Below are 26019 nucleotides of genomic sequence, written 5' to 3' on the forward strand. Positions count from 1 at the left end.
ATTTGTAAAAATTCAGGAAATTTAAAAATAACATTTATTTGCAAGACATTTGGCATAATGTGGATAGTACATATTTAAGAAACAAAAGCTTTACCAAAATGAATACAATTTGTGGATAAACCCTAAATAAAGTGGCTTTTGGAAGAACTGGAATTTGCAGCAACCATCTTTATAAAGAGGTCCATCCACTCTCAATGGAAAACACCCAAGCATACCATTCACTAGGTAAATACACCATTCCCATTCAGCTATCTCCACAGAATAATGAATTATAAGAGTATGGGCTTGATTTATAGGCAAACCCAGTACAATCTAGGAGCCCAAACATGACCTACTAAAGAATGCTTCACTATCCCTCCAGCCTTTTCATTTCCACCTTTATCCTACTCTTGTACAAGGAGATGTGTGTGTGTGTGTGTGTGTGTGTGTGTGTGTGTGTGTGAGAATTACTAATGTATCTAAATTTTAGGAGAAATATGCTTACAGATACAAGGGGAAAATAATCTTTAGTTTTTGGTTGTGTTCAAAGCATAAGTTGGGGAGTTGAGCAAATAACATTAACAAATGAGACAGATATGTAGCATTAATGAAGTGGGAAAACCCCGTCCTTTAATTATTTAAATATTATTTTATTTTACTAGTCTACAGCTGAGAGCTAGGGAGCTAAACCACTTGTGAATTACAACTTCTTCAAGACACACCACATCCAGCCCCTCTATGAAGTCATAGATCAGTACACAATTTCTAAAGGACTTTTCAAGGTGATTTATATTCATTTTAATGGACCTCTTAATATACATGGAAATTAGAAAAATGTTTTCCACGGAAGATTCCAAAAGATTTCAAACAGAGCTCAATTTAATAGAAAGAACTGGTGTACCTGAAAGCAGCTAACCCACTCTTTAAAAACCCTACATCTTACCTGCAACTCATGAAAAAATAAATTTCATTTTATTATAACAAAAGCTTGCTGTCCAATTTGCACTCCATCAGACTATATACTGTTAGTTAGAAATATAAGCCACTATATACTGAATTTTCATTTTTCTTATAAGATCCTAAAGGTAAGTAAAAAGAGAAAATGGAAGAACCAGTGTATTACATTTAATATAACATTTTGGTATGAAGAGGATTTATCTATAACTTCTGATCAAATTTCTGTCAGCCACACTTGCGTGGTAATTTATCAAATTTTTTACCCTTTATAGTCGTTACATACCACATGATAGGATGCAGAGTTTACTAATTGATAAACATATTTTGTAATGAAAACATCTTACATAACTATGAATGGCATGAGTTTCACAATAAGGTTTAAATATAGCTGTTCTGACTCTTCTAAAAATACCAATATACAGAATTATTTTAGGTGGTCATTTGCATAGCAAACTATTAAACTAGAAACTCAATGGTTCTAGGAAAACTTCACATTATGGATAGTTCCAGAAAGATGTATTCAAAATTAAAATCACTTCTCTTAGAAAACTGTAATCTTTATTTGCTCATCCAATAGTAACCTAACCACTTTTACCCCCCACCCCCTTTACAGGGTACACCAACCTGAACAGACTTTGTGCCACAATTTCATTCAAAGGGCTTATCATTCACTTCTGACTGTACTGGATAATCTAGATGTAAGCAGGTTTGGGGATTTTAAAGTGTGAGTTCTCTGTATTAAAAAAAGCATAATTTACAGTTTATTTAAAAACTGCATTCAATAATATTGCCTTTTAAAAAGATAGCTTCAAATTGCAAACACATCTAATTTCACAAAACAATTTGGTCAGGAAATTTTATTTTAACATTCTAAAGCAGTAATGCTTTAGATGTTACTTAAGTGCCCCAGACAAGATTAACAAAATTAAAGGTTTCTAAATTACAAATTTAGTTCGTGTAGGAGTCTCAGAAAAGAAACAGAAGAAAACAATCTCCCCCTTCCCAAAAGAAGACACACACACATTTTGAAGAAACCCCAATGTTTCATGCAATGGTAGGCAAGATGTAAAAAGCTACCCAAATTCACACATTTCTACACCAATCAGCATCAGAAAAAAGTACTCCGTAATCAATCTGTACAACCAAATGCATTTGGGAATCTACACCTACATTACATTATTTAATGTTATATACATTTATTACCCACCCCCCTTGTTTTTAATAATTTCTTATGCAAAACCTTCATTCAAACCCAAAAAAGATGTAAGACTAACTTGGGGGGTGAGAGGGGGGAGAAAAGATAATCACTTAGGACATTTAGTTAAAATGTAGTTTATCTAAATCTCAAAATGTTTAATAAAACAAATATGTTCTCCATTTAACACTTCGCTTTCTAACTGTACAGTAAATTGCATTGTAGAGAGTACACCTCTATCTTCAGACTGTATCTTCTTTGGATGGAATTAAGATGTAACTGGATGGTTTTGAGATAAATATATGGGAAGCTGGTTCAACTAAGATGACAGCAGATATATTACATGCAGGATTTAATATTTTTAATTCTTTCTTTTAGAAAAAAGATGCAGTTGAATTGGGGGAGAAAAATGCTCAAAAAAGAACCCAGGTTCAATATATAAAAATGTCCCACAATAGGTTGGTGATAGCAGTAAAAATAAGAGAAAATAATATTATTTCTGGAACATCATTTTTCAGTAACATGGAAACACTAAGTGCTAGGAAGATTTCTATTCATGTAATTTTAGCATCCAAGTTTCCCTCTAGTCATTTTATTGGAACAAATGCTTTTAAATAAACTATTTGTCCTCTTCACTGAAGAGAGCTGGTCTATTTCATCTTTAATGAGCTAGTTTTTGGGAAGATTAGCCATGTACTGTAGTAATGCCTACTGCATAAAATCCAAGCATTTGCTGTGAACAGTTGGAGAAAGCAGTCAGTAAGAACCTAGGATCAATGGAAATAGATGTTACTTTACGCCATCCTCGAAAGATAGACCCACAAAGTACCCAGTGTTAACGCCCAAATCTCTTCTTGCGCTTTTTTTGCTGTGCAAGTTCCACACTTGTGAAAGAGAAACTGATCCAAAGTTCCAGGTTTTCTTGGGTCTCTAGTCAATTTTCACATTAGTATAGATTTTTCGGACAAAGGCACTTGTTCCCATGTAACCAATTGCTCCTGTAAAGATAAAATAAGGTTTTGAAACAAATTCATACAGAGCAATCATTTACAAACACTAAATGCCCTCTGCTCTGGAGAGTTCTTTTTTTTATCAAGATAATGTCTTTATATTAGTATTCTCTTTGAACTTATTAAAATTGTATCATTTGTTTTGCAAATCACCTGTTACTTCCATACACCAAGTTTGACCTGATATATTTTTAGAATTAAGTACCAATTTGTTAAATGAAAAGACAAAATGGGCCATGAGATTATAATTATTGATGTTAGATATATGGGGACTCACAATAGATAAATAAATGGCCCTTATTTTTGTGTATATTTGAAAATGTCCCACAATTAAATATTAAAAATTCAAAAAAACCTCAACAAAACAAAGCAAACTTATTTCTAATTATTTTTCAATGAACAGACATTTTTAATATGAATTAATTACATTACACTTTAAAATACCGATAATTCATTTTGAAATAGTTATATAATACAAGTCCTTACAAGTAAGAAAAAAATTTTCGGTTTTGTAAAATTTTAACTAGAATCAAAAATTTAACTTGCATAATAACCCTAGCCAGTTTTCCTCGGTGGGTAGAGCGTTGGCCTGAGGACTAAAGGGTCCCAGTTTCGATTCCAGCCAAGGGCACGTGCCCGGGTTATGGGCTCAATCCCCCACAGTAGGGGACGTGCAGGAGGCAGCCAATCAATAATTCTCTCTCATCATTGATGTTTCTCTCTTTCTCTCTCTCCCTTCCTCTCTAAAATAAAAAAAAAAAAAATTAACTCGCATAACACTAGTTCAATAATCAAATCTAATTTTCCAGACTTATAAAACACTTTTTCCCTCTGAGTGGAGATATGCTTCAAAACAAAACAGTACCAAACTAGAGAATCATTTTTCCTAATCTTACGGAAGTACCTCAAGAATAAGCTTATAAAAATACTAGAGGCCCAGCACGAGAAATCACACGAGACCCAGACCTGCCCTGCATGAGCCACGGCCCCGCCTCCGCCACACCAGTCCCGGCCCAAGAGAGGTGCTCCATGCACCTCCTGGCGACCGGCTGTTTGGTCGTTCCGGCCTTATGGCGTCACGACCACAAGCCTTTTATGATACAGATGACTTTATAAGAAGAGGATAGTGAATATGCTCTCTAGAAAAGTAAATGTCTTGGGAATAATATGGAGATATACTTTAATTTTATTGTTTAAAAATATATTTTTATTGATTTCAGAGAAGGGAAAGGGAGAGAGAGCTAGAGACATCAATGATGAGAATCACTGATTGGCTGCCTCCTACACACCCCTCACCTGGGATCGAGCCCGAAACCTAGGCATAAACCCTGACCAGGAATTGAACTGTGACCTCCAGTTCATAGGTCAATGCTCAACCACTGAGCCACACCAGCCAGGCTAGAGATACACTTTTAAACTTAATTTCTTTAAAACTAAAATGCTATTCTATGCTCAAAATATAGATTATAACAATCTATTACCCACCTTAACATACTTGCTTCCTTTTCCTACATCAAAAAAATCAACAATATTTTTCTTTCAATTGCTGATACATAACCTGATGAATATAATTCTGTATCATGATGACACATGAGTAAGTTTCAGCCTGACTTGTTTCCCCTCTGCCCCCAAAACTGAAGGCATATACACCCACCAAAGAATAAATATGGGGATACTGCCAGCACAAGAGGTAACTGTAAATGTGCCAAGATTTTCAAGCAGCAAGATGAAATTTCAACAGGAAAAGTACTAAAAAAATTTTACCTAAATTCATTCCATTTTATTTGTAAATGTCAAGATATTATCTCTCTAAGTCAAAGATCATACATCAAGTCAAGAAAAAAAATGAAATTTTCTACATAATCCCATTATTCTATACCTTTCTAAATGGTGGTGGTAATCAAGAAAGACCTCAGATGAAATAAAGAGGAATTCTATGAGCAATATTCTGAAGAAAGGATGGCCAACAGTACTAAAGGAACCTTCTGATTGCCTAAAATATACATCAGGATGTTCCCAAATCTAGTTTTCACCTTCAGTTCCTATTCATCTTCCCCCCAAAGTTGGTTAACTAATAAATTATCACAAAGAAAGGTTATCACAACAGCTAAAGAAACGTGATTATAATATAGAGAAATGTCATCCCTTATTGTCTGTGGAAATGAGTTTTAGTACTTGACAATAGATGTCACTTGTACAGTGTTTGTGCACACGTGATGATATACATGGTATATGTGAATGAACATATTCTTTTTTTAACTGATACATTATATTAGTTTCAGTTGTGCAACAGTGATCTGTTATATGTATATACTGTGAAATGATTATCACAATAATTCTATTTAACATTCACCACCATACAGTTACAAATTATTTTTCTGAGAATTTTTAGGATCTAATGTCTTAGCAACTTTCAAATATACAATACAGTATTATTAATCATAGTCACCATGCTGTACATTACATCCCCAGGACTCTGGAAGTTTGTATCTCCAACATCCACCTCTAACACCCACCAATATGGAGAAAAGATTCTTCTGGTAAAGGAAAAAAGCAATCCTGGTACCCAAAGGGGTCCACAAATGTCATACTAGAACCTAGCTTTTAACAAGATGATTACATCTGCCTTATTCTATTACTAAAGGTGGAACTTAAAAAAAAAAAGAAGTTAACCAGACTCTTATTTTGATGTTCCTGATCAAATAAAATGTAATTTCTTAATTTCCCATTACTATATTTTTCTGATTCTGAAACACTCAAAGATTTACTCATGATATTCCAAGATTTTCGAACTTACCACACATTATCCCCAAGGCTGTGCTAAATACCGCCATATATCCAAAGTAAAATGATGTTTGAAATAAGCCATACATCCTGAAATAAGACAAAATAAATATATATTGTACATCCATTTTCATTCTCAACGTAAGGCCTTAAATGCTAGTATTTAAATAACTAGTTCTGTTTCCTAAATACAAATGAGAAAATGTCTCAACTTACTTTGTTTTGAAAAAATAGTAGTAAAAGGAATACATGTAAACATAGATTGCAGTTGATGCAGCAGAGAGAAAACTTGTCCATTGCCTAGAGGGGAAAACATAGCTCTTTAGAATGAATGGCACTGAAATGAGGATTTTAAAAAGCAAATCATTTCATTTTTAAAATCCTTTAAAATTTTGTATATTTAAAAACAAATGATGTACTTCACATTTAAATATATGAAGCTTCTCATAAAGCTTCTTCCACATCAAGCATTTTGTAAAAATATTTCTAACACAGTGACCCTAATCAATAAAAAAAAAAAAAAAAATGACTGACACTATAACAGAAAATCTTCATCATCTTTATCTATATCATTTTTATCACTGGAAAATTCCCTATACTATCTTAAGTAGCAAGATTTTTATTCAGATCTTTTACTTCACTCAACATACTTCAAATGAAATCTATTTTAAAACATTATGGTCCCCAAAGGTTCTTCCCCAAAGTAAGTACTCACCACCTATAGTCCTCCGCATTCAGCAGGAAGTATGTGCACACAATGGTCACACAGACAGTCACGATGCACAGGATGACCAGCACCAGCATCATGAAGCCATAGACGTAGTAGATCTTATACGCCCAGAAGGATGTGAAGATGAAATACCTGAGCAGCGGCAGAAAGGCGGTTGCTAGTCTCTATTTTGACGCTTACCTGCTCGTGCTAAGTCTCTCATCTTAGTTCTCACCTTAATGTCAATATTTTTCTTTCAAAAACTCCCAACAATTTCCCTTACCTCTTCTCATCTGTTAAATACTCTCAAATTCTCTCCAAAATATTCCTGCGTAATCTTTCAAGAACAATTTTGTAGAGGTCAATGGGGGGAAAAGGAAACATATGTAATATTTTCAACAATAAAGAATTTATTTTTAAAAAGGAAAAATTTGGTAGTGGGCCATTTATGTCAAACCAAACAATGAATTAGAAGCTTAAAGGAGTAAAATGTGGGGAAAAAACAACAGCCAAAAATTCATTATTTGTAAAAAAGTCAATTCCCTCACTCTTTCATTTTTTTCTAAATGCAACACTACTAAAGAAATGTATGTTGTATTTTATAAAATATCCTATTAAGCTAAAAACTAGGTTTGATAGAATAATAATGTATATAAAATTAGGGGTGAGGGGAGAAACTAGGACAAGAAAGACTAAAGCAGCTTTATGCTATCTTCAGAGGACAGTAGGAGAAAGGGTATTAAGATTTCACTAAGATCTGAATGAAGACAGAACACTGTCACCACCCCAGAAACTCACCCTTATGCCTTTGTAATGACCTCCACCTTTACCCTGGGCAGTACCCACTTTGCCACCTAAGCCTACAATCCTAAACATGATAGTATAATTTTACCCGGGTTTTCTATTTACATGACAGGAATCACACACTGTAAAAAAGAAAAAGGTTTTACACTAAGAAAAAGACCCTTCATTCCAATTCCATTACCCTAGTCTTCATTCAATTAGAAGGGGTATCCTCTAGTCTCTTTTCTTTTTCTTGTTCTCTTGATTAATTCATTTGTTCATCATTCACTCTCTCAGGAGACTTACAGACCTCACCCTATTCCAGGGAAGCAGTGAGAACAGAACTATGAAGACAACACAGCCTCCACCCTCAGGGAGAGTACTGTTCAGAGGGACCCCAGGGAAGGGGCAGCCGTGCTGCACTGTGACACATGCTCTGCCAATGCGCCAGAGGGGCGAGAGTAAACGAGAAGATTCAGCTAAGGCATGTGTAGGATGGAAGGTGAGAGAAAGGGGGTCGGGGGAGCAAAAAGACTGTTCCATGTATAGAAACAGCAAAGGCAAAGGTTCACAAATGAGAAAATTCACTGTATTTTGAAAAACTCAAAGATCAGTGTGGCTAGAACTTCAACTGAAGGGGTGAAAGCTAAGAGATGAACGTAAACAGGGCCAGATCCTATATCAGGAAGATCCTTATTGGCCTTGTTATGGAATTTGGAGTTACCTCAATGAAAACAAGAGTCTTTAGCAAAGAAGTGACATGATCAGACTGATACCTTAAAAAGGTCACTTTGATCACCAAGGGCAGAATGGCACAGTGTGCCGGAGGTCAGAGCAGAGGTTAAAGATGCAGCGAAAGGCTCGCCAATGGAACAAAGTACCTGAGAGCAGGAAGAGATGTGAGCCCGAAGGAACTCAGGATGGGGACAGGAGGGAAAAAACAGTCGGCAGTCAAGTCAGGGTGAGGACACAAAGCAGTATCAGATGTAAAGGACAGAAGTTCCTGAAACAGCTGTATTAAACCACTAGCTAAAGTGACACACATACCAATCCAATCCCTCTTCAAGGTATTGACTAAAAGCCACACCTGGTACGTGAGCCCAAATCTATGTCAGTTGTACTTGTTGGTGTAATTAGACAATTTAGTTAATGTCACATAAGCCAATAAACGTAAGAGCACAAAGGATGTGTGATTTCTAAAAATTATTTTAAATGCTTTGGGAAAATTCAATACGGTGAGTTGCTAAAAAGTAAAAAAGTTATAAAATTAAGTGTGGGTGAGATGACTATAAAAGATTAGAACGCTTCAGACAGGTCTTTATGTTGTTCTTCCTACACTTTAAAAAAGCTGGAAAATACCTAAGATGTATTATGAAGGTCAAAGGAAAAATGACAGAAACACCAACTAGATACAAATCAAAGAAAAGACTTTGGATTTAAACATTTTTTTAAAAAAAACTCAGTGAAGAATGTACCTTTAGCTGTTTTAAGTTAAAATAAAATGTTATGTATGTATCTTTCTTTATAATTCCCTTACATGAGGCAACTTTATCAACTAACCAATTATCAGATCCAATCATGTTTGTTAAGGAGGCATCCCCTGTACAGGAGAGAATAAGCAGTGGTGCAGCTAACAGGAAACGTGTAAGGAATTTTGAGCAGTTACAATGACTGGCATTTTGTGGGCAGGGGCCAGAGGTGTAGGACAGCAGTTCTTGAGAAAGTGTCATACATAGCACTGCCTTGCCTAAAATGCCAGCACATTCGCATCAAGAAACCCTGGAACACAGGCGGAGAAAAGAAAGGCTTACATTTTGCAGTGGTAACCAAGCATGCAGTTGTGAAGCAACTGGTAACTGGGTACAACATGGTAACTGGTAACTGGGCACAAGGTGGCATACCTCTCCCCTCCCACCACCACCCCCCAGCAACTCCCAACCACGCCTCCCCCCCCCCCCCCCCGCCCACACACACACACCGCCCCAAGAACACACACATATTTCCTAGCACTCCTGCAGGTCTCTATGGAAGAAAACTAGGAATGACTATGCCTCCAAAGACGTCAGGATAGTCTGACTGGTTTACCTAGTTCTCTGGACACCCAGAAATATTTTAAAAATACATTAAACACCAGTAATTCCTTAAATTGTGCTTATGACCAAAAGCTGGTCTAGCATTCTCTAGCATGCATGCTTTGATTTCTAAGATTTCTTATAGAACGAGAGGTCTAGAATATAATGTAAAATAAGTATAAACTTCATCTGAATATTTCAGAACAGAGCAGAAAACTACTTTTAGATAGATACATAGACCCCTTTCTGGAAGCCATGGAATAAACAGACTAACTCTGATGCTTTCCCATCCTACCCTAACTCCTAAATTCTCTAATTACAATTAAATCCCTCAAAGCATAAATACATTGCCAAAACTTACATTTCAATGAAGATTGAGCCAAAAGGTAAAATTCCTCCCAAGCAAACAATAACTGCAGGCTCCATAAACCTGGAAAATATTAAAATTAACATTAAAGTTCTAGCATGATTTTATGTTATATATTATATAAAACCTGATAACAGAAAGATGCTTGGTACTTAAAAATCTAAATGATAGAAACAAATCAGTAAAAGAAAAATTAAAATACAAAGAGGTACAACACAGAGGTGGGACTTCAAATTAGTTCTAGAACAGAGTCAAAATTCTTTCCATCACTAAAGGCTGAGATAAGAATTTAGGAGACACAACTTCTTGCCAGTGAAACAACTCTTAAGTATTAAGATCCCTATCTCAATAATGTCTCCCAAACTGTGGCCTTGCCATTTCTTTGCTCAGTCTTTCATTGGTATAGTAATTCCTTTTGCTATGAATTATACCATGAAGACATTATGAGTTCTGCATTATAATGGAGACAAAGAATGAAAAAATTAAATTTCAAACTTCATTTATTCACTCAAAAAACATTTTACTATTTGCAATTGGTAGTTCTCTACCTGGAATGCTTATCTTGTCTCACACCTCCCTGCAAGTATTAGCTTAAGTGTCCCTGTAACACCTTCTCTAAGTCTCCCAGGAAGAGGAGAGTCCTTCCACTATCCTTTGAATATAACCTCCCCACAGCAGTTAACACACTATACTGTACCTGTCTAATGACCTACATATCATACCTCACTGGACCATAAACTCTGGCAGGCAGAAGCTATTCAGCTAGGTATTCCCAGTGCCCAGCAGTACCTGGCACATAAATGGTATTAAACTAATATCTCTGGAATGAACAAACTAAAAAACTGAGAGGAAAATAAAAGAATTTGAGAGCTGGAAAAACTTAAAAATCATTTAATTTAGTCTTCTTCCCTCATTTTATAGAAAGTCAAGACCTATAGAGGTTAAAAATGATTTTCCCAGCCCTGGCCAATGTAGCTCAGTGGTAGAGCATCGGCCCTTGGACCAAAGGGTATCAGGTTCAATCCCTGGTCAAGGTCATGTATCTGGGTGGCAGGTTTGTTCCCGAGGGGGCACATTTGGGAGGCAACCAATGGATGCCTCTCACATTGATGTTCCCCGCCCTCCCCCCCTTTCTCCCCCTTCCTTCCTTCCATCCTCTCTAAAAATCAATTAAAAAAAAAATCCTCGGGTGAGGTTTAACAAAGAACAAAACAAAACAAAAATCTGCCCAAGATGATACAGTGAGAGCCAGATCTAGTCTTCAGATTTTGGTTCCCATGTGTCTATATAAAGCAAAATACAATACACACAAGCCTTCCTACACCTAAATTTAATCCATGGTTGACAAGGTCATGTGTTGTCCTTCCTCTCCTTCATTAGCCCTAGTGACCTAGAGAACCATTTTGATTTCTGACTATGCTTTTCCTTTAAACTTATCCTCCCAGTAAAAGGTGAACATCAGGATATCAATGGGCCTCAACAATCAAATTTGAAAAATATAGTTGAGTTATAAAACAGACTAGAAAATTCTCTTAAGCCTAATCTAAAAAGAACAAGGATAATTACTAAGACTAGCACAGATGACTCTCCTTTAAACTATAGAAGCTATTTTATTCAGCCTTTCTTTCTTAAATGTCTACATTCCTCCAAGTCTACAAAACATTGTGTAAGTACCTGAATATGTTACATTTATAATGTGGGAAATAGGAACAGAGGGTTCAATATATAACCTTAGTATGAATATGTAGTCTTCTGTACAGCAAATCTTATGAGATGGGGAATGTAATAAATGTACATCCTATTTTTATAGTAAGAATTAGGGAAAAAAAGAATGCTGAACAGAATAAATCAATTTAATAAATATTAAATTTAATATTATATTAATTATATATAATATTCAGCTTACTAATTTTAAGAGGAAAAATATATAAATGTTGAGTTCACATTATAATTGCTAGAATTAGAAATATAAAGATATTAGTTGCATCTCATTTTATGTCTAAAATTTGAAAAAATACAAATCATCTCAAATTAAAAATCATCAAGAATCATATTTTGAAGGCTGATTGGTCTATTAAACTGTAAACTATGTTTACTCTGTTGCAATTGAATAGTCTCTTCATCTGTTAAACAAAAATACTTGTCATCTTTTGTCAGGATTAATTTTGAATTATAGGAGGGCCTCAAGAACACAGTTTGTGCATACATACAATGTGACAGAATGTATTTGAGAGATTCTATGTATTCCAGAAATGAAGATAAAGACCGCAAGTCAGTAAACTACAATCGGTCTCAACCCTAATTCATCTCTCATTTGGTAGGATATATCTGGCTCTAAGTGTATACCAGTATTGTTTAGAATAATAAATAACCACAAAGGAAAATCAAATGATGAGGCATTGGCAAACTTTTTCTGTAAAGGTTCAGATAGTAAATACTTCAGGTTTTGCAAGTGATATGGTCTCTGATATAACTTTCTCAACTCTAATGCTGCACTGTAAAAGCAATCAGGGACAGTATGTGAACGAACAGGCATGTTCCAACAAGACTTATTGTAATAAAAACAACAGAAAGTCAAATTAGGCCTGTAGACTGCAGTTATACAACTGTTGCAGCTTTAATTCTCACCCACCCTTACACACAGTATACTTATCAAAGCATTTGACTTATCTGTAAATGGCACTAATATTCAGAAACTGAAATAAGGATAAAATGTATTACTACTTCTAACAAATAGGTTAAAGGAAAATGTAAAAAGACAAATTAAGTCAAAACTTAAGATAGTCATTCTTATAAAACAATCCAATTCCAAAAGTTGCATACATATAACAGCCTTAACAACTTCCATATTGTGAGAAACAGTCACATAAGATTTAGCATTTTCTTTACCATTTTTTCTCCGGTATGGGACGAGGCACAGCATTGACACGACAAGGAAAGTTGGGCTGACCTGACAGATTTCGGCCAAGTATTGTACCAACAAGATTTAGAGGAAGAATAACAAAAAAGCAGATGCAACAAACAGCCACCTGTAAATTAAATTAAAATGTATGTGATTACTCAGAATGATAACATTAATAAAAATAAATTAAAGGGATACAAAATTTAAACACAACCTGATCACAAAAGAAAATGTTTAGGTTCAATGTTTAGGGGAAGGAGACATATGTAATACTCTTTGTAGTACTTTAAGCAATAAAACAAAATTTAAAAAAAACAACAACCAAAACAAATACCTGTAAGAAGCCTAACTTTATCAGGTATCTCTGACATGCTAATAAGTAACTTCCATTCTGTTTCTTAGGCCACTTTGGTGCTATAATAGAAGAAACACTGGATTTGAAATTAAAAACTTATTGTTTTCTTTTTCTTGGGATAAATACCCAGAAGTGAAATTGCTGGTTCATATGATAGTTCTATTTTTAATTTCTTAAGGAACCTCCATACTGTTTTCCATAATGGTTGACTCTGTAAAGCACCAGCATATCTGTGTTTTAATGTATTTAAATAATTCAAAAAATTTCAAAGTCTGACTACAGGTAAGGATATGTGAAAAGATTTTAATATTGGTAATATATTAATATAAATGCTTAATGAGGTTCTAAAAACAGTGTAGTTCCTGAAAACAAAAAAGTTATGAAGAAGCTTCGCTTCCTACCACTACACTCACCTATCATTTAAAACATCCATATTTCTTTATATGTTATTCTTTCTCTGAAATATATTCACCAGTTCCACCCATCTCTTAAAAAAATTACAGTGTCCTCTCTGTCATACTTAAGAGACAGACTTTCACTTGTTTTTTAAATCCTCACCCAAATATATATTTTTATTGATGAGAGAAGGAAACATCAATCGGTTGCTCCCCAATCTGAGATAGAACCTGCAAACCAGGTATGTGCCTCGATCAGGAATCGAACCTGCAACCTTTTGGTGTACAGGATGATGCTCCAACCAAATTAGCCACCCGGCTAGGGTGACAGACTTTCACCTTACTTGCTCACAGAATCAAGAGAAAAAAAAGGGCAACTGTATTTTTTAAGTTAACAAGAACTGTGTGGAGACTAACAAGAACTTTCTTCTTCACCTAACTTTCTAGGACTGAGTAAAGACTGGCTATAACTATTAAAGCTCATTAAGAAGCACTTTGGAGCCCTATCCGGTCTGGCTCAGTTGATAGAGCATCAGCCTGCGGCCTGAAAGGTCCCGGGTTCAATTCCAGTCAAGGGCACATGGCGGGGTTGCAGGCTCAATTCCCAGTGGGAGGCTTGCAGAAGGCAGGTAATCAATGATTCTCTCTCATCATTGGTGTTTCTCTCTCTCTCTCCCTCTCCCTTCCTCCCTGAAATCAATAAAAATACATATATTTTTTTTAAAATAAGTACTTTGGAGAGATTTCAGGCCTCATATTAAAATGCTTATACTTTTTCAGTTTAAAAATATGACTCAAGCAACCTACCATTGTTCCAAAAGGAATGGCTCTTGAAGCATGGTAATAAATGGCTATAAAATTGATGAAGAAGGCAGTACCACACACCATAGCTGGGATAAGGAATGCCCCAATAAACATCTGCTTTATCCATCTCCTTCCTGGAAGAGAAGGGAAACTATGAAAATCAAAGAGATAGATATTATATATTAATAGTTAAGAGCTGATTATTTAGTTCCTAATTTGACTTCCTAATAACTATTTCAAAACAATAGCTAGTAAAGACCAGTCTGGCTATTCAAGTGCACCTAATGGAAATGCAGTTTTTGAAGAGGGTGTACTGGAAAAAAGCAATGAACTAGGAAAATATTCTTATGTTTTGTCTTGATTCTGCTACTGATCTGCTGTGAACTTTGGTAAGCCACTCAATCGTTCTGGGATATAAGTTGGCTTAGAAGGGTGTTTTCAAACTGTTGCTTGGAGTTCTGGAGCTTCCTGTAGGTGCCAATGGACTCATTGGTGAAAAAAGAGCCCAGGTCACCAAGCCTTGCTTCAACCAGAATAAGTTCAATTTTACAGTTTTACACATTGGGGTTTCAGGGAAGCTTCACTGGGAAAGAGGGCTGCACTGCTTTAAAAAAATAAAAATAAAAAAACCCTAGGTTAAACAGTCCCTAAATTTACTCTTAGCTCTCTCATTATAATTATAAATATATATTTAAATGTATTTCCATGTTTTAAAAGAAAAAAAAAACAATGGAATGTGTTTCATGAGCTCTCTCGGCAATTAGAACTATAGATGCATAAGTTTTGTTATTTCTTTGCACCTCTTTGTATTGCCAAAATTCTATGCGGTGAGCACCTATTATTTAAACAACAAAGGGAAGTCATTTTTAAACTAAGCAATAAAAATTTTTAAATCCCATTCAGTGACCAAGAAAGCACCCTGAGCTACCTTTCTATAACACAGCAGAGGGCACAAGCAAGCACACTGCCGTGGAGGCATCTTCATACTGCTTAGGGACAAACTGGACAGATTTAACACTGGCTCACTGTTATCGTTCAGCCCCACAATCATAAGCAATAGTGACCCAAACAGAAAACACTAGAGAAAATACAAACAATAACCTAATTTTTGTTTTCTTTTCCTATATAAAGCTCTTTTTAAATATCTGCCTCATAGAGGTACTACCCCAAATCTTTACATTTCTCAAGAAAAACTCCTTGACTCTGAATTTTCTCCTTTATTTAATTTCTTTCTCAGTGAGGTTTCAAGAACCCCTCCCTTCCAAATACCCACCATTTGAACAACACCAAAAGGGTAGCAACTAATTAATGTTATGTATTATTTCTCCGATTAAATTTCAAGTGTTTCCTGGCACTTTCTTTTCCTGTACTTTCCATTATCTTCTCAGATTCAGGCAAGAATTAATAAATTCCATATTAAACTCTATCTCTCTTTCCTTCCAACAGTCAGAAAGAATCCCACCTACATTCCACAGGGTACAACCAGTAGCCCAGGAATCTGCACTGCAGTGTTTCCTACCATTCACCATGCCCTTGGACATTCCGCTCAAGTCCCAGGCCACCCCCAGCTTCAAATTGGGTCTGAAGCATTATCCAGTGCACTGAGAACAGTGTGAAGACCCTGAGCTACATTGTCGTTCAAATCCTTAACTCTGAAAATTCTTGATTCTCTGAGCTGACCTCTATATTAACTTGGCTTCATACCAGAACACAATCAGGCCTCCTCAGGGCACTGTCAATCAGACAATAACCTTTAGATTATTTTTGGTAAGATTTGATACTCCTAGGGGCTTTTGTTTGAACTCTGTCAGCTTTCAAGCATAAGTATAGTTAAGTCTGGCTGGGTGTTCTTAACTTGCAATAAGATTAAAAGCAAATTTATGTCCACGTAGGAATAAAATTCCTGTTTTAAATAAATCTGTTTCTGCTGTGGAGACTTTTCTGGGGGCTCATCAACTGTAAAAATCTCAGTCTAACTAGTTTTCAGATCAAATTCAAAATAGAAGTTGCTTTAGGCATCCTTATTTCCTCAGGATGGTAGTCCTATAGCAGTGATGGCGAACCTATGACACGCATGTCAGAGGTGACAGGCGAATTCATTTTTTTGGTTATTTTTCTTTGTTAAATGGCATTTAAATATATAAAATCAATATAAAAAATATAAATCTTTGTTTTACTATGGTTGCAAATATCAAAAAATGTCTATATGTGACACGGCACCAGAGTTAAGTTAGGGTTTTTCAAAATGCTGACACGCCAAGCTCAAAAGGTTCGCCATCACTGTCCTATAGGATAAGACTCATTTCTCCCTTTTTGGAGGTAGAATGTAGAGGCTGACCACCTAACTAAAATACTCAGGAATTCATGATGATACTACCTCAGGCAATCCAAAGAATTACCTAAATTGAAGGTACAGAACAATAAAAAGAAATGATAAACTAGGATTTCCTGGAGGAATTTTCAATGATTTCACGCTGAACTCCTATAACCAATAAGTCTGATCTACTAAAACAGAACCACCTAATGCTGACATTGCTTAGGATCGGCTGAGAAAAATCACATTAGGAAGTCTTATCCTTAGGAATGTGATTTTCAGGTCCTTCATTCATAACCTGAACTATCCAAATCTACTACTTTCAGCACATTTCTGACCTTGACAATTACAGGGAAAACAAATAACCCAAGGACCCTTAAATGCCATCATAGAAAGAAACAGCAAAAATCAAGTACCCTTGTATCACCCATGTATTCCCCATCATTCCAGGTCACAAAAGAAACAAGGGAGTATTTAAAATAAAAGTGCTCATAAGCAAAAGACTGTGACACAGAATAACAGAAATCTTTGTGCAGGGTCCTTTGATAAACATTGAAGAGTCAACAGAAATAAAGAGCTATACTTCCTATTCTCTTTCCACTGTCCACACTTTATCCATAAACCATAAAACATGCCTTTATATTCAACTATAAAGCTATAAACTCTATGTGGAGGCCTCCCATGGAGCACATGTAGGGAGCTAGGCACCTCAAAGTAAAATAATATCAATAACTTACATATACTTTCTACTACATGTTCCTCAGACCTAACTGCTTAGTAAGCAATGGAAAGAATCTATTCATTGTTCACAATTTTGGAAAATAAAATGCAAGGAGGACCCATAAAGGCTAGATAGAACACATAATAGGTTTGAAGGAGATTATGTGAACTGGGATAGCAAAGAATTTTACAATGCCTGTATTGCCTGTTTTAAATTTGAAATACCTCACCATAAAATAATAGCATCTATAATTAAAAATACAAATTGATAACTCTTAAGTTACCTCCTTGTCTCGCATACAAACTTCCTCCAAAATAACCATTCACTGGAGACGTAGCAGCATAGACAAATATGGCTGTACTGAGCATTGATCCCCTCCTAAGAAGGTGAAAAGATGTGTAAGATAAACTAAAACCAACAACTTGAAGAACATATCATATAACCTATCACATTAACATCAGTTTAATTTCAAAGTTAAATTTAACAGGAACACAAAAATATCATCCTGGGTCCTGGCTGGGGAGCTCAGTTGGTTAGAGCATTATCCTGATAACACCAAGGGTGCGGGGGTTCGATCCCTGGTCAGGATACACACAAGAATCAACCAATGAATGAACAAATGGGTGGAGCAACAAATCGATGTCTGTCTGTCTCTGTCTTCACCACTTCCCCCCCCCCACCTCTCTAAAAATCAATCAATAAAAATATAAATACCACCCTGGACTGCAAAGGACCTCAAAAGATTGCCTAGTGAATGAATTTCCAGTTAAAATTACACTTAAATGGTACAGGATGATGATCCTCATTTTTTTTAAAACTGCAGTAAATTTCATAATATATTCTGAAGAAATACAGGGAGGGGGAAAAAACAGGTTTATAGTTGTTTATATGGAAAATAATACAATTAATACATGAAAAAACTGTTTCATGAACTCAACTGTAAACCTACATTTTCCCACCCTGTATATTATATTTCTTTGGCAAATATTAGAAGCTGGCACTAAAACTGATTTTGCAACCCTGTGAGCCAATCACATCATATGGAAAAGGATATTCATCTGTTAAGAAAAATAATTAGAATACTCCTCTTTATAATTCAACTGCTTAAGTTTCTTGCCTGCTGACAGAAATACAACATAAGTAGTATAATCTATTACATTATTGTTATTACTTTAAATGGTATAACAATGAGACTTTTTTTTATTTAGTTTTCCTTATACAATTAAAAGCTGCATTGGTCCACTAATCAACTTCATTCAGTTCAACAATTTCTAACCTCCCCTTACAATAATGATATCTAGGATATTCAGACCAACCCTCTTGAGTAAAACTAGACAAAATTTTTTAAATGCCTAATTGCAAAGAGAAAAATTAAATTAAGTGACAGTATCACTTGACATAACACAGAAATGTATTTAACCCACTAACAATAAATACCATTTCTGAAACTCACTATAACTAGGAAGGCAAAATATGTTCTATATATGGAAAATATAAGAAGTACTGTGCAAACCTTGTGCTTCTTATGAAGATCTAACTGGATCTTTGGCTTAAAAAAAATGCCTTATACACTTTGTCAAATAGTTCTGGACTCAAGTAACTCTCTCATACCTCTAATGGGACATAATCTTTATTAACCAACCAAAATGTTCAGTAAGGCTAGTAAGTTTTAGCATTTAACAGAAAAATATACTTATACATGAAGATTACTGTTCATTATTTAATTTCTCTCAATAATGACATTTATGCTATTTAAATTCTAAGAATTGTAATAAGCAAATATTTAATTATGCCTGACTTTTTAAAAGGTTCCAATTAAAATGATTCAAGAGCAACAAAAAGTAATAAAGTACAAGCACTTACTCTGTATATAAATCTTCTATCATTGCAACAATAATAACAATGAAAGAAACAGCAAATATCTGACATCCAGAACCAATGAGAGAGGAAAATATCAGTGGGTGACTTGATGGTCTAAATACATCGCCATGCACCTGCTTCCATCCATATTCATCTCCTAGGTCTCTATCCTAAATACATAAATATGTAGACAGAAGAGAAAAATCATTCAGAATGAAAATACAGAAAATAAGTGAAAATTATAATTAGAATTGTAAGTTTCCTCTCTCCAAACTTACAGCTACTTAAAGGTGTTCAACATATCAAGAAAAAAAATGTCAAATTTAAAATAATCACTGCCTTAATAACTTTTACTGAGGTCCAGGAAGGTGCTTTCTGATTCTGCTCCGAGAAATATCAAAGAATGAAAAAGAAAATAGTCTACAGCAAAAAGAAATGGTGAAATTGGGAGAATAGCACACTGACACTCTTAACATCACTTTCAGACACTACTCTTGCATTTGCATCATGACTGTGGCTCATATGTGACCAGGGGCCAGGTGGAAAAGAAGAAGAGTATCAAAACCAGTACTAGATGCCCTAACGGTGCAGAAATGTCCTTTATAGCCTGGAATCTAAGAAAACATATGGGGAAAATATTGAACAGTTGAATAATAATTTTTTAAATAAATGGTATTTTTAAGATACTCTGTTTTTCCTTATATTTTTTATTTTTATTGTTGACAATATTACAGATGTCTTCCATTTTTTCCCTTTTTTCCAACCTCTACCTAACCTCCACCCCACCTCAGACCTTCCCCATGCTATTATCTGTATCTACGAATTATGCATATGTTCTTTGGTTAATTTTCTTTCCAACCTGAGTAAACAAGTATCTAAAGCAATGTTTTTAAAGAAATAACAGCCCCTCAGGATAATCTGACTTTGTGGGGGGAGATCCTGGTCAGATATGTTTGAGAAGCACCAAATATTTTATCTACCCTCTGATACTTCACAATGCACATTAGCATATTAAAATTTAAATCTCTTTAACTGTTTCCCAACTTATTTAATGATGGAGCATATCTTCATAGAACAGCCATTAACATCCTACAGAATACATTTTTTCTCACAATATATATCTATATATATCTACATATATATGGCTAAGCAACCATCCAACCGGTAGCTATGATGCGCAATGACAACCAGGGGGTAGATGCTCTGACCGGTAGCTATGATGCTCACTGACCACCAGGGGGCAGACACTCAAGGCAGGAGCTGCCGAGCTGCAGTGACTTGGCAGCGGCGGTTCTCAGGTGACGCACGCACCCTAGGGTTCCAGGATGAGTCACCCGAGAACTGCCCCCTTGCAGTCTGCAATCCAGGACCCCTCAGGGGATGTTGGAGAGGCCTGATCCCTGCAGGCCAGGCTGAGGGATCCCACCTGCCAGAGGGACCCCACTCACTCTGCAGACGCCCTTTGAGCCGAGGTGCTGCCCAGGTTCGGCTGGCCGGGGCAGGACCATGGGAAGTTGGCTCCAGGGCGTGTCTGGCCCGTCTCACTGAGTCCCGCCACGCTGGCCACCTTCTAATTAATTTCCTTTCAATGTGCACGAATCCGTGCACCGGGGCACTAGTTGGTCTGTAATTTTGTAAAAATATGTAGAAAACAAACACCTCCCTATTGATGTAGTCCCATTTGTTTTAAACTAAATGTGAATTAATACTTTTGCCAACTCCCTGAATTGTATACAATATTTAATAGTATTAGAAAGACACCAACACACATCTACAACCTCCTAGTTGCAATTTTTAAATCAAAAGCTCTGAAAACTGAGTTTGTTTCATAAATTTGGCATATCCTTATTTTGAGGCAAAACTTGGACTGAATTAACAATGGGTTATTTATACTGTTTATCCCACCTAGGGTGAACATTCATATGTTTTGCTGAAAAAATTAAGATTTGATTAGAGATCCCCGCCAAGAGTTTACACCTCTCTAAAACCTGAAAATTCTGAATTCTGAAACTTACCTGACCTCAAGATTGTGGACCTACTATCCAACATTCAAAACACAGTAATACTGAGTTAATTTGTTGTTATAAGTACAATATAAAATGTATGCTCACCATGTCATCCATTTCTTCTTCCTTACTGTACCGAGCATAATCTTTTCTTAAAGTTCTCATTAAAATCATTGAAACTAATCCCACCAAGAAGATAACCATCATGAAGGAGTTGAAAATTGAAAACCAATGAATCTAAAAAGAACAGAAAATATTACTTACATAAAAATAGCAGTCACAAAATTCACAGGTCCCATGAAGACCATGGGATGCTAATACAAAAAAATATTTTAAACTTTTACATAAAAATCTAAACTTCAGACACACTGGGGATGAGTATTCACTATACAATGGAATTTGTTTTCAGTAAGTTTCAGATACACTAAGAACATGATATTGTTTATTGAGATTTTCACAATCAAATTTATTATACAAATAAAGTATAATTTGGCTTTAAAACACAGACTAGTGCTTGACATATAGTAAAACACTAAAAAAATTTTAAGTTGTTATTACTATTATCTTTGAAAGGGTTGGCCTGATCTTTTGTCTACTCACTGTTTCAATCTTTTTACCTCCCTCCTTTCAATGGCAACACTTTTCAAATGAGACTACATCCCTATTTTCCCTCACTTACTCCTAAACACAATGCCATCTCACTTTGTCCCACAAAATTTCTCTCAAAGATCTGCAATGAACATCTAAGTCAATTCAGTGATTCGGTGGTCAATTAGTTGCCGCCACTCTCCTTGCTCTCCCTGCCATGTTTGATCTTTGCTGACACTATGCCATCCCACTTCACTAACTGCTGCTTCTCCTCTTTCATCCTTGATGCCAGCTCCTCCCACCTTTGTGAACTTTTCCAAAAGCTTCAGTCTTGGTACTCAGCAGAGACTTCCTGGGGCTCTCAGAACTTTTAACTAGAATTCCAATGATGATGGTAACACCCTCTGCCACCTACCCCACCCCGCCCCAAATCTCTAGCTCTTTTTCTCCCATTCATGTTTCAGACTTTAGCTAATTCTGATCATTTCCACTTGAATGTCTTTCTGGAATTTCAGACTGCCCTAAAATAAACTATTAATCTTCCACCTCACATATAACAACTCTCTTCTGACTTCTAACTTCTACTAATGATACTAACATTTGGCTTTGAGAATCTGAAATTATCTCTGGTTCTTCCTTCTCCTTAATCCTTCCTTGGTAATAATTACTAACCTTTTTTTTTTTTTTTAAACTTGGGAATGTCTCTTGCATCTAACCCTTCCTCTCCATTCCCATGCCATCCCCTCACGCCCTGATAATTCTAGTGGCCTCCTAGTTGGCCTTCTTTATTTTTGGTCTCTCCCCTTCCTTTCAAACTGTTCTATAAAAAGTTACCCAGGCCCTAACTGGTTTGGCTCAGTGGATGGAGCGTCGGCCTGCAGACTCAAAGGTCCCGGGTTCGATTCCGGTCAAGGGCATGTACCTTGGTTGCGGGCATATACCCAGTAGGCGGTGTGCAGGAGGCAGCTGATTGATGTTTCTAACTCTCTATAAAAAACTCTCCCTTCCTCTCTGTAAAAAATCAATAAAATATATTTAAAAAAAAAAAAAAGTTACCCAGTGAATTTTTCTGAAACATCATGTTCATATATCACTGCTCTAAAACTTATAGTGACTCCCTATTTTCTCACACATCAAACGTAAGCTATTTCCCTAATATTCTGTACCCTTTGTAATATGGCCACCTCACTTTATTTAGCCAACCTTTCTTTCCATTGTATCCTATATTCCAATCAGGCATATTCTTCCTCAGTGACCCACAAGTACAGCATACTCATTTCCACCTATGTAGCTTTCTTATAATTCCTTTCACATGGGATCTGCTTCTGTCCACATATGAAAATTCTACTACCGTTTAAAGCCCAACTCAACAACCCTTTCTTCCATACAATCTCTCATTGACATAGTCTAGTTATTCATAGACATACTCCTGCTCTAAACTTTTGCAAATACATACATAGACTTTTTAACATGAAGAAGACACTGTCTTCTATAATTAGGATAGATTTTAACTGGTGGTAATATGCTGAGTTGTGCACTCATGTGAAAGACAGTCCTGGCTGTTACCCACCCTGAGGATTCAGGCAAGTGACAAGTCTATGGCTCTCCCCGAAAAACAGGAGACGGCCAATTGCCCCTGCCTCTTCATGAGATCTCTTTCTTCATTAAACAATTTAATGTATACTTACTAATATTATAAAGAAAATAATGAATGCATTATATTTTGAAATATTTGCAAAAAAAAAAGGTTACATAAACTTAAGTTTATCACAAAAGTATTCAAAATTTATAAAAGCAGCCTATAATTATAGGCTTTTCCCAAGATTTTATTTTGTTCCCAACCTGGAAAATTAATGACCCAAAAAAAGACAAAAGAGAAAAGATGATCTTATTATACTGCTAATATTTCTAACAAAACTCTGTATTTTCTAATCAAATATTTGAACTTCAAGCCAATACCTATTATAATGTACCACTAATAACCTGACACTTCATAATATCCACTAATTCAAAAAATGATGACATACTGTGATTTTTAATTATAAGGAATGTTTTTTTAAAATAATAAAGAAATCAGATGTCACAAAGGAGTTACTAACTCCACAAACTGCTGACTCCAGCACCCTCTAGTGTTGCTAATCTTAAAGCAGAGCCAGGTCTGTCATGAATTTTCACACTGGAGATGAAGAGCTAACTACAGCACCAGTGCTGCCTGTCCTGAGCACCTGCTATGTGTCAAACACCAAACGAAGTACTTCATAATACACTATCAAATGGAATTTCACAGCAATGACGCAATGTATTATAATCCTTGCTTCACTACTAAGGAGACAGAAGCTCAAGAACTGAGTAATCTGACCAAGGTTATAGTTGGTGGCAGACAGACTGTATCAGCTCTAGCGCCTAAGCCTGCACTTGTAGTCATTGTATTAGAAACAATCCTTGCACTTATGTGATAGATCCCATCCTGCCTACTTAAGGAAAACCTGTAGTTAATTCTCCCCTGTTTTCCTGCACTGTCCATTTTGCACTCTCTACTGAACCCTATTCAACATATAAACATGTTTTCTTACCTCTCAAAAAAAGAAAATCTCCTGACTCCTGCTTTTCTACTAGCTATTGTACCGTTTCTTTGCTCTCTTTACCAGCCAAACTTGCTGTCTTCAAATCTTCTCCTCTCATTCTCTTACAATGGCTCTATTCAGATTTTGCCCCACCACCACACCAAAACAACTTTGTCAAGTTCACCACTGACTCTGGGTAAATCCGACAGTCACTTTCAGAACCCTTCTTACTTGACCCATCAGCAACAATTCAGAACTAATCTCTTTATCCTTCATTATACACTTTCTTCTCTTGATTTCCAGGAATACCATACATTCTTTCCCCCTCTACTTTACTGGTATGTCCTCAAAGCCCTTAGCTGATTTCTCTTCCCCTTATTCTTCCCCAACTTTTATTACTGCCCCCAGGGCTCAGTCCTTAATCCTCTTCTATTTCTACATACTCTTCCCTGGTAATTGCATCCAGTCTCATAGCTTTATATACTACTATGTGCATGCCAATGGCTGCAAAATTTGTATCTCTACCCAGACCTCTCTCCTGACTGAACTCCAGATTGATATATCCAACTGGCTAGTCGGTATCTCTATTTGAATGTCTTACAGACACTGCAAAACAAACACGTCCTAAACTGTACTCTGACTTTCCCCTCCAAACCTCCTCCTATCATTTTTTCCACACTGAGCTCATTAGTTATATCTTTGAAATCCACAGCCCTAGCACAGTGCCCTACATATGGCAAATGCTCATTAATGTTCGTTAAACTGATTGGAGCACATATTGATTATCTTAAAATACACAATTTACCTACCCTGTGTTGAAAAAAAGATGGATCAAGGTATTTGTCAAACCTATCTTCAAATTTTACATCTGATTTTTTCCATTTTACCTGAAAAAAAAGTTTTCATTTGAAAATCAAGGCCAGTAAACAAACTAATAATCTGATAACAAAACTCTGAGCAAAATTTGAAACGATTTACATACTTAGAATAAGAAATTACAGAAATGGTAGAAAATTACTACCAATTTCAGAAGTTGAAAGATATATGATAAAATAACCAACTTTCCTCTTTAATAATAAAACTTACAACTTTACTTAGAAGAATCATTTCAGTTTTCAAGAATTAACTATTGCTGACTTATATATTCTGACTCAATAAATGTGAACTCAATCAGACCAATTAAAATAAGAATCTGTATGTCTTTATCTTTAGATTGCAATAGTTATTATAATTATCACATTTCTTCATTACTTCAGTTGTGCAAATATGATCTGCAGTAGGTACATACGTACAAAGCTTGAAAAACTTTCAAAATTGGCTACTACCAACTGACTCATTCCAGTTACCAGAAAAAAAAAAAATGGCAAAGAGAGAAGCTACCTACATCAGATTTCTCTTCTTTACACTACTTTTAATTGTAATGGAAGAGAATTAACTTGACAGTCACAAAGGACTCTGACAAGCTCTTACTCTGCAGGAACATTTTATTCCAATTGATAGAGCAAAAATAGTAAACTATACTCATCCAGTACTTTTCAATACAACATCATCTCTATCTGAAATAGTAAAAGGGAAAGAAAACAAGGAACACTGCGATCTCAATTGTAACCATAAAAATACATGACTAGGTTCATTAGCTGCCCAGTTACAATAG

At 35.7% G+C, this 26019-nt stretch overlaps 1 protein-coding gene across 1 annotated transcript in view; it reads right to left on the reverse strand.

The window, feature by feature from the left end:
• Positions 1 to 1778: 1778 nt before the first annotated feature.
• The window catches only part of TM9SF3 (transmembrane 9 superfamily member 3), a 42976-nt gene continuing 18735 nt past the window's right edge, over positions 1779 to 26019 (reverse strand). The window contains exons 5-15 of the mRNA XM_081104894.1: positions 25175 to 25252; positions 21319 to 21450; positions 19211 to 19377; positions 17631 to 17725; positions 14316 to 14446; positions 12746 to 12885; positions 9851 to 9919; positions 6641 to 6787; positions 6142 to 6225; positions 5939 to 6015; positions 1779 to 3129 (exon numbers count right to left, since the gene is read on the reverse strand). Coding sequence (XP_080961020.1) covers positions 3062 to 3129; positions 5939 to 6015; positions 6142 to 6225; positions 6641 to 6787; positions 9851 to 9919; positions 12746 to 12885; positions 14316 to 14446; positions 17631 to 17725; positions 19211 to 19377; positions 21319 to 21450; positions 25175 to 25252 — 1188 coding nt within the window. The 3' untranslated portion in view covers positions 1779 to 3061. The remainder of the gene's footprint in view (positions 3130 to 5938; positions 6016 to 6141; positions 6226 to 6640; positions 6788 to 9850; positions 9920 to 12745; positions 12886 to 14315; positions 14447 to 17630; positions 17726 to 19210; positions 19378 to 21318; positions 21451 to 25174; positions 25253 to 26019) is intronic.

The sequence above is a fragment of the Myotis nattereri genome, assembly GCF_964212035.1.
Source record: "Myotis nattereri genome assembly, chromosome: 13".
Taxonomy (NCBI): Eukaryota; Metazoa; Chordata; class Mammalia; order Chiroptera; family Vespertilionidae; genus Myotis; species Myotis nattereri.